At 37.3% G+C, this 18,799-nt stretch overlaps 1 protein-coding gene across 1 annotated transcript in view; it reads right to left on the bottom strand.

The window, feature by feature from the left end:
* Positions 1-18,799, bottom strand: part of CDK19 (cyclin-dependent kinase 19) — a 131,061-nt gene that overhangs the window by 54,680 nt on the left and 57,582 nt on the right. Inside the window, exon 5 of the mRNA XM_009893627.1 lies at positions 9,343-9,483. Within this exon, the coding sequence (XP_009891929.1) occupies positions 9,343-9,483 (141 nt within the window). The remainder of the gene's footprint in view (positions 1-9,342; positions 9,484-18,799) is intronic.

Raw genomic sequence — 18,799 nt, 5'->3', positions numbered from 1 at the left:
ATCTATTGGGGCTATTAAAAAAGTTGACGTTTTCCTTCTGCTTTTTCTGTATCAGGAAGAAAAAACAAATAAATTCTAGAATTACTTTAATACTTTTGCTTCCTTCTTGCCCTTTTTCCACCTCAGGAAAGAGATACGAAGCTCACAGCAGCCATATGTCATCTGTTGACTTTAGCAGCAAAACGCAGCCAAAAGAACATTAAATCAGTCCCTTTGTTTCTTCTGACTCATCTGAATTTATATCCAGTCAGGGGTTTATGGGCATAAGCTTGTTTCAGAACCTGAGGTAAAACATTTTTCTTCAACTGTAATTATGTTTATTAGTAAAAATTAATCTACAAACATCTTCTTAATACTCTTGCCACAAACCAAAAGGTATGCATTAGTCAGTCTTAGAAAAATTGCTGTTTCCACATACTCAATAGAGGTAATACTCAGTGCACGTCTTCATAAACCTTTCTAAATCATGTGAAGATTAGTTTTTACAACTGAAGGAGAAAAGCAAAGTTCTGACTAAGGAGAAATGCACCATTTTTGAGTAGGTGCCCCTCAATATACGCCTACCATTTAAAAAGAAAAAGAGAAAAGCATATGCTGATAAAACTCAGTTTGCTATTCAGCATATAAAATTTCTAGTTCATTTATCTATCTAGAAGCATGTATCTATATAAGCACACATACAAGCACCCATATACCGTTGTTCCTCAGCAGTAAATAAAAAAGTGTACCGTCTCTATAACCAGATATAAAAGAGGAAAAACGCGTTAACCTTTCAGCTAATAAATTCAAACCACTATCTAAAGTTATCATGGAGTCTAATCTCTTGAAATATGTAGGTTTAGCTTGCATTTCCTTTCTTTAGGGAAATCTGCAAGCTGAGTATGATCATTAATAAGGTTCTTTGACACTGTGGAAAGTCCCCTTCGCCCCAAAGAGATCATGCAGATGGAATAATAAAGGATTGAGAGGCTTGAACCCATACACAGGTAGGGAATAACGTGAGATGGGAGTGCATGTCCGTACACATTTGTGCATCCTTCTCACACGTACAAACACACATGCAGTGACACAGAATAGTGGGGATTACAATTACCATGTTTTTAAAAAAGTTTAAAGGAACTGGCAGACAGGTTGACTTGTTATTTATTTATAGGAGGCGTGTGCGCGCCCAAATGGATGAACAGGGCCAAGAAGCTTTTCAAGCCAGTACAAAATTACTGGCAGAAAGCAGGACCCAACAGTTCTGCATTCCTACACAGCAGCTGCTTGTCAAGAGAGGGATGCATGAACCTACGTCTAAATTTACTTTTGATATCAGCGCATAAAAATCCTTATTTAGAATTGCTGGTGAAAGGGGAGTTTCCCACACTCGTAATTTTACATTTTATCCTTCAAACCCGCAGTTGGCTTGCTTGGCAAAATGCAAGTGGGGCATTTAAAAATCACTTCAGTTCTGCTGCTTTTTAGGTAGCTTTCCTAATTATTTTTTGGCCTGGAAAAATCTTCTTAGAAGGGCACAGGGAGGAAAAAGAGGGAATAGTTAAATACTATAAACCAGTAATAATAAGCACTGACTTTTCTCATTTCTCAAAGGCTTTGTCATGAAAGCAGAAGTAAAAAGTCAGTATCTGCTTAACAAAATTTTAAGCAATTTTCTGGTGCCTTCATACAACATGCAATTTATTTTAATTCTTAGTCTTTGATAATACTTCGAGCTCATTAGAAGAAGAGTATTAAACAAAAAGAAAAATAGTTAATTACATAAACCACACATATTGTACTACTTTCACTCAAAGATTTCATAGCACATAAAGCAGTAAACTACAAATTAGACCCACAAATAGCTAACAGATTGGGAAACAGAGGCAAAGACAGGTTAAGTGAGTTGTGTAACGTGGCAGCAAAGTTGCAGAGCAGAGTCCATGTATAGGTCCATGTTAAGAGATGGCAGATTTACGTACTGGCTAGAGGAGGATTACTCTGAGAAAATGACTGGGTCTTTTTTTAATTTATCCCTAAACTAAAAGTCAACCAGGCAACTAAAAAATATGAAAACTGTTGGAGCTTTATTGAATTGAATATAATTGAGTTACTGAAAATTTACTAAAATGTTGGTATTCTATACACATACCATGACAGATCATTTAAAATACTGATGCTGAATTAATTAATAATGAAATTATTTTTAAAAATCAAAAATTATCAGAGTTAGAGGATGAAACACTAACTAGTTCCATCATTTCTGAATGGGCTGTGCCTTTGAGGAAGACAGAAGTTGCCGATTCCCACAGAAACTCATCTGTCTGGCCCCTTCAGTTTGGGCTTTTCCTTTCTCCTTTACTTCTGACAGGAGAAAACCCACTGTCTCCAGACAGCAACAGTTTCCAGACAGCCCTGAGAGTGGACAACTACTGCATTGTCCTCTGTTGCTCCACAAGAGACATGGAGCTGGAAAACCAGAGAAGACAGCTTGCCCTGAGCGCAATCATGGTCGGCCAGAGCCGGCACCCGTCACCACATGGGCATCTCGTGGCTCTGCTAAAGATTTACCCTTGGAAAGATACTGGGTTTACTGTTACTCCAGGGGCTGGATATTCAGGGGATTTGTTAAGAAGTCTGAATCTGGGAGCTCACATGTCTGATCATCCTAAAGGCTGTCTATAGACATTTGCTACATAAACAGACACGCGGAGTTGAAATTGTATCAAACCTCAGCTGTCTGCTATGTCCTTCGACCAAAAATGCCCAGATTAGCACTCCATAAATTCTGCAGGTGGCAGAAGCGCATGGACACTTCATAATCCACTCTGGGAAGAAACACAAACTGATTAGCTTAAGCACGCAATGAAAATAGTTTCTACTAGTACAGACAACATAGTGAAGCAAACTGCAGGACACATACATGATCTCCTCCCACATTAACAGACAAGGGAATGGTAATAAAAAAGCTGGAAATGGGAAAACTGGCAAAATCTTCACCACAGCTCGATTCTTCCTCCCTCCCCCTCTTAGTGAAATTAGAGTGAGAAGGTTGGTTTGGAGACAACGGGTTACACAGAGAAAACCACACATGGACAGGGAAGCATCACCAGTTAACCCACTGAGCAGCTGATGTGACAAGGAAAGGCCAGCTCAAGTAGGATTTGGGCCTAACTGTTATGATGGGGTAGGACATCACAAAAATCCTGAGAAAAGTGAGTCTCTGCTACCAGCGGGGTAAGTGATGCACAGTGTTGTAGCTCACAGGGCACTGTACACAGAGATTGCTGAAAGAGAGAACGGCAGGAAAAGAAAGATTTTTGTTGACACTCCTCCTTGCTCTGTTAGCTGTGTCTTCTGAAAGAAAAAAAAATAAAAAAATCAAAATCCATCCTTGCTTCAGTGTCCCCCTGAGATCCTTTTACCTGTTTTTCTTTCCCGTTGTCTACTCCCATCCAGTATCTCTTAGCAATATAAGCCACAAACTCAGATATACCAATGGAGCGGAGACAGAAATTACCAGCTTCAAAACTCTAAAACGTTTGCTGTCTAAGTGACAAAAAAAACAATCCTTAAGCTTTCACTACAAACACTTTTCTTCACTGAACAATACTACCCTAAGAGCTGTTCTGCAGCATATAAGGACCTTATACCCAGAATTTGCTTCAGGATTTAGCCACTTGGTTGCAGAAGTCTGCCACATTACCATCCATTCTCTTACACAGCAAAAGCAAGAGAAGTACCCTTTCCTTGCAACTGCTGTTCATGTTGGCTTTAAATGCCAAAGAAGGTGTATTGATACTGACAAGGTAGACTGTAAATCGGAGGACCCAAGATACAAGCTCACTCTGCTTTCTGTCACTGGTAAAAATACTATTTCAAACAACTGTAACTAGATACTTCAAAAAACACAACTGAAAACACCAAACCTTAGGTCTCTTATGTTGAGAAATTTCAGGTGCTCATTTTACTCTTCCTGGCCAAGAGCAAGGCACCAACAAGTTCAGGAGGATTACAGATCATGCACTTAACACTGCCAGCAGAATAGGACAATGCCACTGAAAAATGGAAGTCTAGCCAGCTCTTACGTCCCCATCCCTGTCCACTTGCCTCCCACACATACATCCATCTTGTCCATATATCCACCTTACATAAATATTTGTGTAATTGCATGCTGAACCAGATCAGGGAATAAAGTCACATACAGATCAACCTCTTCTTCGTGAGTCTAATTTTAACTCATGTTAGTTTTCCAATCCCGAGCTTGGAGGGGGAGGAGGGACACGGTGGAGCAGAGGAGTAGAGGCAGCATGGCCTCCTTATGCATCAACAGTAAGACCAAGCCTGCTCAGGGACCCACCTCGTCCAGAATCTACCCTCTGTCTCACTTGTGTTTTAAACACCCAAATCTTTTTCTAAACAGAATAATGCAAATCAATTACTAGAGTGAAAAGGAATTTGTTTGAAAGCTCTGCGATGTTAAGACTCATGGACACCTTTTGTTCCACCAGAACATGTTAACTCTGCCCTCTGTACACAAATCAGTTGTGAGTCCACAGGTGTGTCAAATGCTGACTCTTTTCACCTATATCACTATTGTTCCATCTAATAGACTTTTGCTGTAAGCGAATCTTTTTAATTTGTAAAATGACACATGCAGTCAATTTAGACATTCTAAAGCTGTAGGGGTACAAAACCAGAGAAACTGGGAAATTTGTAGTCAACAAGTATTTCAAATTATTTAAAAAAAACCCCACACTTTAGGAACTTGGGTTATTTTACAAAGTTAGTTTATACAACTATTGCAGTGAGCAAGTTTCCAATTTCAGAATGCTGAAAGCAACCATTTAACACAATCCTACGGGAAGGAGGGAAAAAAAAATAATCATCTTCATTTCTCTGGTGAGTTTGATTTCCATCATTCATTTTTCAACCAGTAGTTTTAATAACATTAAGCAGAATTCTAAAGAAATGCTCAAGGACGTAAGTGGAATCTTAAATGAATTCCTCAATATGGTTTCTGTGCAGCTAAAACATCTCATAGATAATACCTCCCTCCAGGAAAATACATCCTATTACAAATAGAAATTGCTTTTATCAAGTTCTAAAGGAAATGGTCTCTGCCTGCTTTTGTCCTTAAGCAACTAACACCAACTACAGAAGGGTTAGCACAAGAATTAGCACAAGAAAAAGTGCTAAAATCCTTTCAGTTGCCCACATGAACACGCAACTAACACCAACTACAGAAGGGTTATTAGCACAAGAAAAAGTGCCAAAATCCTTTCAGTTGCCAACATGAACATGCAGTGTGAACAGTATATGGAAGATACCCATTTTCAGATGTCCCTACAAAGTAAGGTCTTTGCTGAACATTCCTGCAGAACCTAAATAATTCATGTTTGGGGGGGGAGGGGACAAAGACAATACCCTGAAATACTGTACTCCACATGGTGTACCTCCTAACTTGCCGTTGACTCAAGGTATGGAGCACAATTTAGATCTCCTTCAAGTGGCCAGCCCACAGTGTACACAGAGCACTTTAAAAACAAAAGCTTCATACCAAAAGGTTCTTTCTCTAATATTTATCTATACTAACCTCTTGTTCATAATGGAATGCTCAGCAGCTAGCAGAGCCAGCAAAGCCTCCCTCCTCTCATGTGTGGCTTTCAGGAGTGCTGCTATGTTGAACAGGCGAAACTGTCACTGCCCAACAATGTGTAATCCAACAACAAAATGCCATTCCAAATGGCTTGATAGGAGAACAAATGTATGGATTTTTATAGACTTACATCAACTCTAAGGTGTATAAACTGACTCAATGCTATTCAAAGAAAGTAAAATTCTAATGCTCCTGTCTCATATTCTGTATTGGTTTGAATCTTTCCATAAACAAAGTTACTGCTGAATATTTTTTAAATTAGCCAACAAAACTCCACCTAAAAAGCCACTTAGCACCTTTCAGCTACCTTCAGCATAAGAAACCCAGAAACAAATAACCCCAACATTACAAGAAATTAAAGGATACACTAAATTATTTTTATGTTTCTAAAAGTACTAGCGAGAGTGTATTTGGTGTTGTAATTTGCCTCAGCTTGGGCACTTTCCTAAATTTGGACTTGTGTTGGAAGAGTTTAAACTGATATAAGACTTACATCAGAAGAGATTCAAGGTAAACATAACAGTCACACTGATTTAGAACCACAACTGAATTTAATCTTTTAAAAACACTTGCACTTTTATCTAAGAATTAAAAAGATGCATTTTAACAAAAAAAAAGATATAATCTGATCTAATGGCAGATGATGCTAGAATGTCCTGTTGAGCTTTCTGCCACCACCTCCAGCCTCATGCTTCTTCTGCACCAGCTTCCACACATGTTATCTCCCAGTGAGACCCCGCAGGGAGCTAATCCTGCGGAAAACTTTCTGCGGGTTCAACTCCTTAAACGAGCTCACCATGGATCTGGTGAGTGTCACCTGCCAGGCCATTAAAATGGGTAGCAGTGCCTAGCAGTAGTGAAGAGGGAACGAGACTGTCTCCTTGTGGTAGAAACTATCCATTAGCTCAGCTCAAGGACAGGACATGTATCGCAAGCCTGCAAGTTCACATTGTTCACCAGTTTTATTAATGTGTCATGCTTTTGCTGGTTACTGCTGTTCTTAAAATTGTTACTCTTAAGTTTAATTTTAAGGTATCTAAAAATACTGATCCATTGAGAAGCAAGGTTTTTGAAAAGCACATATGGTATTCTAGCTTCTTTAAAAACTCTTTGATTTAAGACCGTACCAAATTAAGGTTCGGTACAAAGTTCTTCAAGCAAGTGCTCTCGCAAATACCTAAACTCCCATGTTTCTGCTTTTTCATTGCAACATTTGTTAAATAAAGTCTAAAGGACATATCCACAGCTCAGGAGAATTTGACCAATATTATGATAAATATTCTTAGAGAATCTGATTTTTTTTTAAAAAAAAAAGCAATGAAATGAGCATAACATGACTTTTATGGATGTCACCATCCTTGGTCTACATCCAAATGCATGCTAAAAATAGTAAGAACAGAGTTATATTAAACCAGGAAAGTACAAGGTGTCTTGATGCAAAATATTGGCTTACATAAAATAGAAAAATATTTTTCCAGCAGATGTAAATTAAAACAGCTAAGAGAAAAATACCAGGCAAACTGCTCCTCATCTTAAGACAACAATAAAGATTTAGTATTGATACATTATGCAAGAAATTTATGCCAACAAAATTGCTCCTCAGGTACTGTTCTTAGAAGCAAACGTCACAGGTATGAGCATACAGATAAAAGTTAGAGATATATAAAATTTTTTGCTAACTGAAAATTTAAATTTGTTACTAAATGATTACATTAACTCCTAAGTTCAAGAGCAGACAGGACACATCCAGAATAACATCAGTTTTTTCTTACTGTGTTCAAGATATAAAATACTATTTTGAAATACCTGAATTCTTCAGAAATACACAATGATTTTTAAAAGGCAAAAGATTTTTAATACAGCTTTAAATCACCAGTGTAGCAAGGCAATTTTTTAAATGGTTTCCTTTCTCTCACTGAGGTATCCCAGAATCCATTAGCTTAAATTTATTCACATACTAAGAACACATTAAGATTTCACAAATTTCTGTTCTTCTCCCTTCTCAATTATGCCAACATCAATCAAGCACTATCATTCCAGTGACATGAAAAATAGTCGTCTTTTTTGTAACAGCAACCATCACCTCCCGAAATTCCAAGACAAAAAGACAGAGGCATTAGGCACCAGCTTTGCTGCAACACATCAACAGATAAGACCTGTAAAGTAGCAGCACTAGTCACGCAAAACACCTGGTGCTGCAGGCTGGAAACAGCAACACCAGCAAGAAAATTCTCTAAGGTATTTGTTATTATTATTACCCTAGATACTGTCTTGTATTTCCTGTCAAGATATCAAGTTCATGTATGGCAATTGAGTGTATATATATTTAATAGTTCCATGAACACATACGCTTCCCTTAAACATAGCCGACTATAGACTTTTCAGGTGTTCCTTCTCAAGCTCTGTCTAATTACATCTCAGCACTCTGCCAAAGTAACAGCTGTCTCCTTAGGAAAGTAATAATTGTAGCATGAAAATCATGGTTGTACTTGCTTCCTGCTTTTGCTCATGACTACTATTCCAAAGGCTGGGGTGGGAGGGAGGGACACCCACAAACATACTAACATCTGGAATTTAACACAAAAACTGACAATGAATACCAAGGAATGAGGTTAAAAAAAAAAATAAATTCTTACTAAAACCTGAAACCCCACTTCTAGCCACTGTTATTATGTATTATGACAAAACTTAAATAAAGTTTATTTTAGAAGACATCTGTGACTTCTATTCCAGGCCTGCCTTATGTTTATTCACATCTTTCAAGAAAACATTTGCTCCTCATCCAAAAATTAGTCCAAGCCCCTATTTACTATCAAAGACTCAAGAACAATGTGTCTCACAAAACTTAATTAGTGATAATAAGTATCCCTATTTTGACCTACTGGGGCAACTATGAAAAATAACCAAATAAAAGCAGTGGCATTATACACAGATTATGCTACATCTCCTACCATACCTACTACTGATGGTACAATAGCATAACATGAGAACAAATTTGGTATATTAACCATCATGTTGTTTATCTCATTCCAAAAATTCTAGTTACAATGCAAGTGGCAGCAAGCACTATACCCCTACTAGTATTCTTTTTGCAACTCTCGGTAGCACTTCACTTAAATATGAAGAATGGTGGGAAACTTTAAGGGGAAAAGGGTAACTAAGACAAGGCAACTGGCTGCCCTTGTAATCTGCAGTCAACTTAAAGAGCCACTTCAGGTCATGAGAAATTTCAAGATGACAACTCTTTCATAGTTCTCTTCCCACGGTCAGAAAAAATACCACATGGAAAAGAAATACTCCATGAAAAAAACCTACTCTTTCACTAGCTTTTATGGTAACTTGCACGTAAGCCAAACAACGTACAAGGGTATCAATCACTTTCCTACTTAAATGCCTTTTCAAAGTCATGCACAAACTTATAAGAATGTTCAACCAACATACATCAGCTGGCTCATGTACTGTTTTCGGATATTGATATCTGCAATCCTTTTACCGGATCTAGCATCATTGTCTGAGCTCAGATGACTCAGATAAAAACAACGCGAAAACAGTTTGTTTTCGTGTTTAAAGTCTCCATTGGTCTCCTGCAACAATAACAGGAAGAGCTGTATGGATCGATACGCAAGATTACTAATAGGGACTTTTCTTCTCCTACCCAACAACACACACATGAAACTTTCTTAACCAGGTAATACAACACTTACCAGATCCCTGTGAAGCACCCAGTTTGCATGGAGGTAATGGATTCCATCGAGGATCTGGTAGAGTAGGGATTTAACCATAGATCTTGGCAACTGCATGGGCTTTTTGTTTGCTTTTGAGGCACGGTGAAACTTGATAATATGCTAGAAATGAAACAAGTAGAAACACGAAGCACGTTAGATAAGTAGAAAAGTTTTCTGTTGTGTTGTTTTTTTTTTAAACTATTAACACTAAATAATGGAATGAAATACAAAGTTTGTTGAGCTTTGCAATTAAAAGTAGCAGTCTCTGAGTTGCTTTAAAAAAAGCTGTCAAGCTTTTGTTAACATCTAAAGACTGGCTACTTACCTCCAGTAAAGTGTCTTAGACACTCTCCTCCCTCCCTCCTCCCCATTTGGGATCCTCTTATCCTCAGCTGCTAGAGCAGCAGCTTTCAAACCAGCAGGATGTACTAGAAAGAGCACCACACTCTGTGCTTTCACACCTTCCGTCCTCCTCTCCAAAAACACCCAGGACAGAGTGCTTGTGACTACTGCTCTCCCTTAAATCAAGATCCCAGGTAGAGAGAGATTAAATATTTATATAAATATTTATATCTGGGGTGGCAGAGGGAACTCCAAAAACCCCCACACCACAACATTAGGGTGAGATCACGTGCAAACATCTAAAAATGCTTCTATTCTTGCTTCCAAATTCTGGCTGCATACTTCATTGATGATGACAAGCTAGTGGTTCTTGGATTACAGAATACTCACTAGAGGACAAATACTGCTTGAAAACATGGAATGCAAAAAGGGACTCCAGCATTAGTCAGTTGAAGGAATGAAAAAAAGATCATGAAAAGATTGTTGAGAGATCATGAAATATTCATAAACTAATTAATATTTATTTTCAGATCAATGTGGAGATGATGGGTTAGGTTTGGTTTTGCTACCCTGTACAAGAAAAAGCGGGGCGAGACCCTTCTACCTTTTCAATCTTCAGACAAGGTGCAGCTATGCAAGGCACAAACCCAATCTTAACATATTGCCATTCAGCAAACAACTAAATCCATTCATTCAAATGTAAAAAAAAAAAAAAAAAAAAAAAAAAAAATCTCCCTTTTGAAGGCAATTCAAAGAAGCATCTCAAATAACAAAATAGTTTTCAATTATGTGCTTTTTGAAAGACAGAAATAATAAGGGCAGTTTGCATTTTTACTGAAAGCAACTCAAAATGCTAATCTGTAGAGTGACAAGACTACTAATTACCCAATTCTTTAAATAGGATTTGTCTAGTTCAAGATCATCCCCCTCCCCAGGTTAGAGAGGTAGCCAATGGCTGTGCTTTCATTAGACCTCTGCTCCCTCCACCGCCACCCCCCGCCAAGTTTTTCGCTATTGTTCCCAATGAAAATGGTAATGGGTTAATGTTTCTTTATGGTAAATGTTACCTCTGGCTGTCACCAGTACTTCAGCCACTGTCAAATTGTGCTTAACAAAGGTGTAGACAATATTGTTTAAAGAGAAATTAAAAAAAAAGCAAAAAACCTCAAATGAATCAGAACAAGAGCCTGCTTACTCCCTATCGACAGCAATGTTCCCACTGAGCCTTCCACTACTATACGTACAACAGTAATGGCTGTATATTAAAAAACAGTATAAAAGACATCTACAGGATTATCAGTTTTTAATATACAAATGAGGATCAGTAAACAAAATGGGCTCTTACTACCTGATCCTTTAATTGTGCAATCATTCTGAAAACTATAATGGAAAGCTTTCAGGGATCATCTCCTTAGAAAAGGCTTTTTCTTGTCACGTCACAAAAAGATTTTGTGTCAAAACTTCAACCGAGAGTCCCTACCTTCCAGTACCGCACAATGCTCACTGGATAATGACCTTCATGTGTAATTACAATATGATTTATAAAGCAGTAACGATACCCTAAACCCCCAAATGAGTATCTTTATTAATACACAGTATGAAAAAGAATGCAGGAGCATCAACAGGCAAAGCCCTCAAGACAGAGACCCATAAACCTAGCCCAGCCTTTTTTCAAGGTGTAAGCACTATGAAAGCACTAAAAAGGATTTCTATATCCATCTAAAAACTGACTAATGTCTACACAAAACATTACTCATCATAATAAAAGCACATAGAAAATGAAACTGAAAAAGGGTTTCATGGAACACAATTAGCCACAGATGCTTAGAGGAGGAACCTCTACACCTCTGACACCTCTCAAGGAAGGGAGCATGATGACACCAGGCTGGTGCCCTCTGGTTTCTACCCCTGCCCTCCCCTGTGGCTCGCCGGTTCTTTCCAACAGATCGGGAGCCCTGCTAAACGCTTTGTTCCATGAGAAACTATAGGACCGAGCAGACATTTAAAGCAACGCGAGAATCTGTTCAGGAACAAGACACTATTAATCTAGATTGGCAAAGAAATCTTATACAAGGGTAGAGGAGGGGAAGGTTTCCTGCGGCAACTCAAAGCAGCAGCATCCCTCTTTCTTCCTCTCGTCCCACAGGAGCACCTAGGTGAACTTTTGAGGCAGATAATCTGCCCTTATGCTGAGCTTTAGGTATGCAAGTTACCTCTAAACCCGAGCTAACATAACTAAATCAGCGCACTGCTAAGCTAAGTTATCCAGCCAGAGCTGCCAGGTGAGGCTCACCACCACACCTACCACATCTGGCTCACACTTCAGAAGACGGCAGAGTTTGCTCTTATCTGCCTCTGAAATACCACTTAGACACATTCTAAATCACCTTGCTCTGATGCTTGCTTGTCCCAGTCAAAAAGGCTAAGAAAGCGAGCTCCCTTCTTGAGGGAGTTATTGAATTGCAAAAGTGAATCAAAACTGATAGTTTTGTTTTAAGCAAGCAATATCACCATTAGATAAAATTCAATTTCCTACAAAAGCAAATAAAAATTATTGTTGCCAACTTACTCTACAGAACCTTGTATTTGTTAAATCGCAAACTTCACCCCACCACAATTTAGATTAGAGAACTGAACAAAAATTAAACTAAAAACATACTGCAGGGCCAAACAGTACAGGGAACTGAAACGCTGAATTTGCCCCATGCCATTGCAATGAATGCATAGTGCTTGTGACCAAGTCCTACTTTAAAGAGTTCTGTGAAAAAAAGCAGGTCACCCAATTTCTTGTATCCACCTAGCCATATGACGAAAGACCAACACACATAACCAACACTAAACAGCAATTTTAATGTCAGTGTCCATCTAAGAAACAGAAGAGCAAAGAGGTGTCATTGCTGAACAGCATCTCTTCTACTGGAGGCTGCAAGCCCAAGCTTTTTCTTATTTATTTATATTTTTAGAAATATAGCTATATGGCCTTACCATTGTTGTGGGGAAATATCCCTCAAATTAAAAAATAAAAATAAAAATAACAATAGTAGTAATAAAAAAGAGCATCAGAACAGAAATAAACGAATGGTCATAACAATCTGGCAAAAGTTTTGGAGATCAGCCAGATCAGGTGTACAGCAAGCTCCAAAGCAAAGGATGCCATACCAGCACAAGTATGCCAATGGATTTTATTTTTTTTTTTTTTAACTTGAGCAATTCTGCTGACTTCAGCTATGGCAGGGACACGTGCTCTCTCCATGTCAAAACATTTAAGATTTAACAGTTTAAATCCAAGACTTCAGGTGCAGAAGTGGGTGCAAGTACCAGCACAAACTAGGATGTTCTTTACATGTAACCACACTATGCAAGTGGATAAGGCATTCTCCACTAGCTTCACTTCCTCAGTAGTCCCAAAGTGCAGCCTCAAGTACAACATAGAACAGCCATAATCTTAGACCTAATAAAGATATGGAATAATTTACAGGAATTATAGGAATTGTAACCTGCATTCCCCATTCCCCAGATGGCTGCCCTATCTGCTAGGCTTCAGAACCACTCTCCTCCTTTCTCTCATTCAAGAACCTTTTTGCAGAATAGCATAGCATCAAGACTGCCCCATGAACTGGGAGTATAGATGTGAATCCTGAGAAGTACGAAGGACATTCAGCATCTCTTCAGGAACCAGGAGGCGTGCTTGGACATTGCAGCTTCTAACCTTTAGGTATGCTCAAGTTCTTTGCCGAATCTTACCCCTAATGGATAACCAGTAAGAACAGAACATGAGGACTTCCACTATCCAGTCAAGTCAGAGAGGCACATTTGTAGCAAGAAGACAAGCAGACAGAGGGTCAAAAAGCTTCAGCATTCTACATGTATCTTTTCACTGTCCCTCCATAAATATTACTTGATTTCTGTATTCTGATAGACCACTTCACCACAAAAGCTGGAAAATACCCAGATGCATTCAGCAAAAGTTTAGGGAAGCCTTAACTGTCAGCATGCGCTACACCAGTCGCATGCTGCAGAACAGAAACCCATCCACAATGTCATCCAGCCATAGTTTCATTTTAATTAGTTCACTAGAACACTGCAGATGCAAGCTCCCCTTCTGATGTATCTAAAATCCTTCAAAAAAAAAAAGAACACGTCATATGAGGTAAATGAAACCCCAAGCAATATTCAAATCTATTCAGCAAAAGTAGCCAAGTCACTCTCCCTTTCTATGCGTCCGTAGCATCAGATTCCTAAATCTTAAAAACATATTACCCCTGATTGGATTCCATAAACACTGTGAGCCTATTAGGTATTCACTTTTGAAAATGGACATAATGTAAAAATATTTCTATTGCTTTTACATATTTTGTTTTAAATAAGGCATCAACTTTGTGGCACTGGCTTTAAGTCTGTATTCTAAATTAAATTAATACTTCATTGACCAACACTAAAGTATAAATTTATTAACATTTAGAAAAGTAATGAAGCTTCCAGAGGTTTACTATAATTTGCTGCTTGCAACCTCTGGAACTATTGATTTTATTTACTAAGTGCATACTCACAATTTTCAACTTCAAAAAAAAAATAGTAAAATTGAGGGGAAAAACAGATGAACTGGTTTATTTCAGCAAGACCATTTTACCTTTAAAGCAAAGCCAGGATCATATAAATGATAACAAATAAAGAAGTGAAACAGAGCTAAGCATTCCAAAAGAAAACACAGTGATGACTCATGAAACAGTAGACAGTCTAGTAGTTCGTCTGCCTTCTATGTTACCCAGTGCGTTGAAATTGGTTTGAAAATGGGCTGATGAGGAACTATGTACATTTTAGAAAATCCTCCACCATAAACAAAGTAAACATAATGCATGACAACACAGAGGAAACTCATTTAGGTTTTTTCCAAGAAAACCCCTAATATTTACCCAGCAGTTAAATGAGCATTCAAAAAGATCCTAATTTTAGCCTGCTTCCAAGGAAGTCAAGCCGATGCAAACATACTCTCTCTGTGTTTGTGTCATCCCATTCCTGATTCCAAGAATTGCTGCTCAGTATGACAGAGTTAAAATTTGAAAATTTGTTAATTAGTAAATTTGTTTGTTGTTAAAACAAACAAATAAGTCAGACTTGGAAAGTTTTCATGGAAGTAAGAAGCCAGCTAAAGAAGAGATTTTTTGCATCTCCGACTAAGTGAAGTGACAATGTGAGCTCTCGCCTCAACACAGATGAGATGATCCATAGACCTCAAGACACAACGCCCTAGAAAACCTGACTTCTTGAGTTCTACTACTTAAGGCAATGCTCATTTCAAAATTACATGCATCTCCATCAAACTAAAATGCAATCATGTCAACACAGATGCCTCTTCCTGCTCAAGTAAATTGTCTATTTGCTCCCACACTTCAGCAAAAACCCTTCTTTCTACCCAAATCCCTGATCCGGCCTTTGAGAATAAAACAGAATTGTGTCAATGTGCCAATAAAAAGTAAAATTACATTTTAATATTAACGAAAAGGAAGCTTGGATACACATTAAATCTGTGCCACGATCAAGAGGAAGATTCAGATTATATGGCTTCAAGTCTCATTTTAAGCATAAAATTTATTCCACCTTCTTTCTTCAGCAATCAATACCCAAACAAAGGTCACAAAAATTGAGTGTTAAATGTAAAGCACTTAAAAGGCTACAGAAAAAGAAATAAAAATCTAAAGGTAGTATAAGAACTAAACATGCATTGCTTGCACAATTTTCAAAAGGAGGAAGCAAAGACAGACCCAACTAACCTGAGTAACATTTGTTTGCTGTTCCAAAAATAAATCACAGCTTCATAAGCCTACGCTTCGGACCCATTTCAGAGACCAAAGTTTTAGACACCAAAAAAATTTTGACAAGCGCATATCAAGTAAAATAAAATAAAATGAAAACAAAAGTGGGTAAAAGTACTTCTACAGTGATCACTTAAGTTTCCAATTTTGTTACCTACTGATTGCTGTAATGCTTCCAGTCTTTCAATAGAGGAGGGGAGAAAAAATATGCCTCAAGAGCCTCTCTCTAAATGATGCCAGTACACTGCTATTATCAAATATCTTCTGTCATTATCCAAACTGCCTCATGAAAAATACATTTCCAAGTGAAAAGAGGTCAACATTTTAAGTAACAGTGAAAGGAACTTTAATACTAACTTTTGCTAATGTCAACTTGCTTTAAATACCTCTGCTTTGAGGCACAGAGAAGACAAACAGATTCAGATAATTTTCCCAGGTTTTGCTGAGGTCTTTCTAGGTCTTCTACATCTTTCAGACCTAAATATATCAAAATAACTCTATACAATGATAATAAAAAACATCAGATTTCAGGTACCCTTTCAGAATATATCTGAAACACTAAGTATTCATGCCACTCTATTCACATTAATTCTTCGCACACTTTATGCTTTTGCACCCTTGCCTCTGCCTTTGACATCTGTTCCTACTCGTCGTCTCCTCCAATTCTTACGCTTTGTAGTACAGAAAATGAACCCACAAACTACCCTCAAATCCCTACAATTTGGCAGAAAACACAAGTTTTGTGACGAGACAAGCACATTCTCAGAACAGACAACTATCGACAAGGAATGGCACTGCTCTCTGCAAGAAACCCAACCATCACTTTACTGTCAAAAAGATTGGAAGCAATAAAACATGCCATAAAGACGTACCCTAACAATGGCTGATGATAAAAATTGTAACTTTAAAGCAATCAAAAGCTATGCAAGCCCACTTCCTTCTGCCCCCGCAAATCTTATATTTGAAGATTTCTGCCAGGTAGTAAAAATCTTACTTTGCTCAATATGTACACAACAGGAAAGGCTGCATGAAGAATCATCTGATTTAAATCACTGAATTAGAACAAAAAGATACGCATGACTATAGAAAACAGAGAGAAAAAAAAAAAACCACACCTCATACACTGAGAAAGGTATTTTCATGTATATAAAAATACTTGTGATCAACTAGCATCCCATGACTAAAAGCTAAAATGAAGCTTAGTGGAAGTAAGAATTACAACTGATTATAGCAGATACAAAGAACACTTTAAAACTCAGATCTATTAGAAAACATTTATGTGATTAATCATATGTGCAAGTTTATTGCACAAATTGGTATGCAACACCCTCACAATTTCATTTATTGGATAAGAACGTTATTCAAAATGTTGTTAGCTGAAATGAAGTATATTTGTTTATTGAGAGAGTCAGCTAGTGTTACAAAATTCACATGTAGGAAAAGTATTTTCTTCTGTCCATTACTTGATGATTACTTTTAGGTACACACAACGATGCTTATAATCTCTATCCTACATTTAAAAAAAAACACTACCAGAATATACACGTAACAAGTATTTCATATAATACAAAGCCAGTCTGTCCATACATTTTTATTATTATCAAAGATAGTTTCAAGATGATTTTTTTTTTTTGCAAGTTTCTCAGTGGTATTTGCTGCTAAGCTGCTAGTTGTTAGAGATCACTGGAACCTAATCATAAGAGAAAACACTCAATCAAACCTAAAAAATGTCTAGATCATGGTTTAACTGGTCTTAGACAGTGACTGTATCATCACATTCAATATTTTCAAATCATATTTAATAATCTATTTAATCACTTATTAAGAACCAACAATGTTTTTATGGCTATAAACCAGATTCAACACATTTTACTGGGATAAAAATGTCACTTTTCCAGAATGAGATAAAAAATTTTGGAAGCTTCTGATTTAAGTTACAACATAGCTTTCCAGAATAGGTGATCTGAAAGCTTTTAAGTTACACACACATATTAAATGAGTCCGAGAATTAACTCTGCACCATAGATAGAAAAGTAGATACCCTATCAATTCAGAACATAAAAAAAGTTATAAAAACGTTGCTTAGAATCAAAAATCCTATTTCAAAATATAGAGACTGTGGAATTGAAGACTGCTTAGCTGCAGTAGTAAAACCAAAACCGTGAGCTTTAGAAAATGCTTCCAATACTAAGAAGCTGATGCTGTGAAAGTATAGGAGATAGCTGGGAACAAAAGAAAAACTCTAGTACTACAACCTCTCCAATAGCTAAAAGTAACTACACTGACAACATGTAGAATTACCTTCCAGAGCAGATCTCATTTGTATCAAACCTCAAGAAAATTCCAATTAAGTAGCCACCGTGCATTTAATGAATTTAATATACATTTGATTAATGTCCTAAAATGCACGGGCTTTACATAGGCAGTTCTGGACAGCAGTATACAATTTAAGACTAAGGTAAAATGAGAACATACATGAATGTTAGATAGGAAAGTAAGTTATTCCTTAGTGGTAAAACAGCAAAAAATCATGCATTTAAAACATTATTTTTTTTTAAAGGAAAATAATGAACATAGTAGAAAAATACACTTATCAGTTGAAGGAATTAACACTTTCTTGGAGAGATTTAATCTGTGCACAGTCTGTAAGACTATGAAGTCTTAACTGTGTACTGGAAAACGTAACATAAAAACAGTACCAGTTCCACTTGTGGACTTAAGATTAACTCAGCTATGTGTTAAATTAATTACATTTTTTTTAATCTCAAGATAAGTTAATCAAGGCAGAAACACTGGACACAATTTGGATTGAAAGCATCCAAGACCTTAGGAGTAGACATTGAAAAAGAAATAAGAGCAGGAACAGGAGGTGGTTGGTTCTGTGGCTATGAACACCTGAAGCTGAAAGTTTCAGACAATTGGAATATAAAAGGTATGAGACTGAAGCAAGTTACCGGGAATTAAAAAAGGATATGGCCTATAATGTATGAGATATTCAATGGCATCTGTGGACATACACATTTTTATCTTTGCACCAGATGCTCCTTTTACTCTGAGGTACAAGCTAAGGAAACTTGCATTTATTTCATAGCATGAACATATATAAGCAATGATGATAGTGTAGACAATACACTGTAAATTAACACATGTGGCACATCCAACAGCCTAAGAACTTTACCAGTTGACAGAGACTAATAGGCAAGAAAAATCATAAGGAAACAATTTGTGGATTACCCTAAGAATTTTTGGTAACTAAAGCAAACAAGAGTTATAAATCAATT

Source organism: Charadrius vociferus, unplaced genomic scaffold, assembly GCF_000708025.1.
Source record: "Charadrius vociferus isolate BGI_N301 unplaced genomic scaffold, ASM70802v2 scaffold359, whole genome shotgun sequence".
Taxonomy (NCBI): Eukaryota; Metazoa; Chordata; class Aves; order Charadriiformes; family Charadriidae; genus Charadrius; species Charadrius vociferus.
Note: the sequence above shows the minus strand (reverse complement) of the source record. Positions and strands in the feature narration are given on the sequence as shown.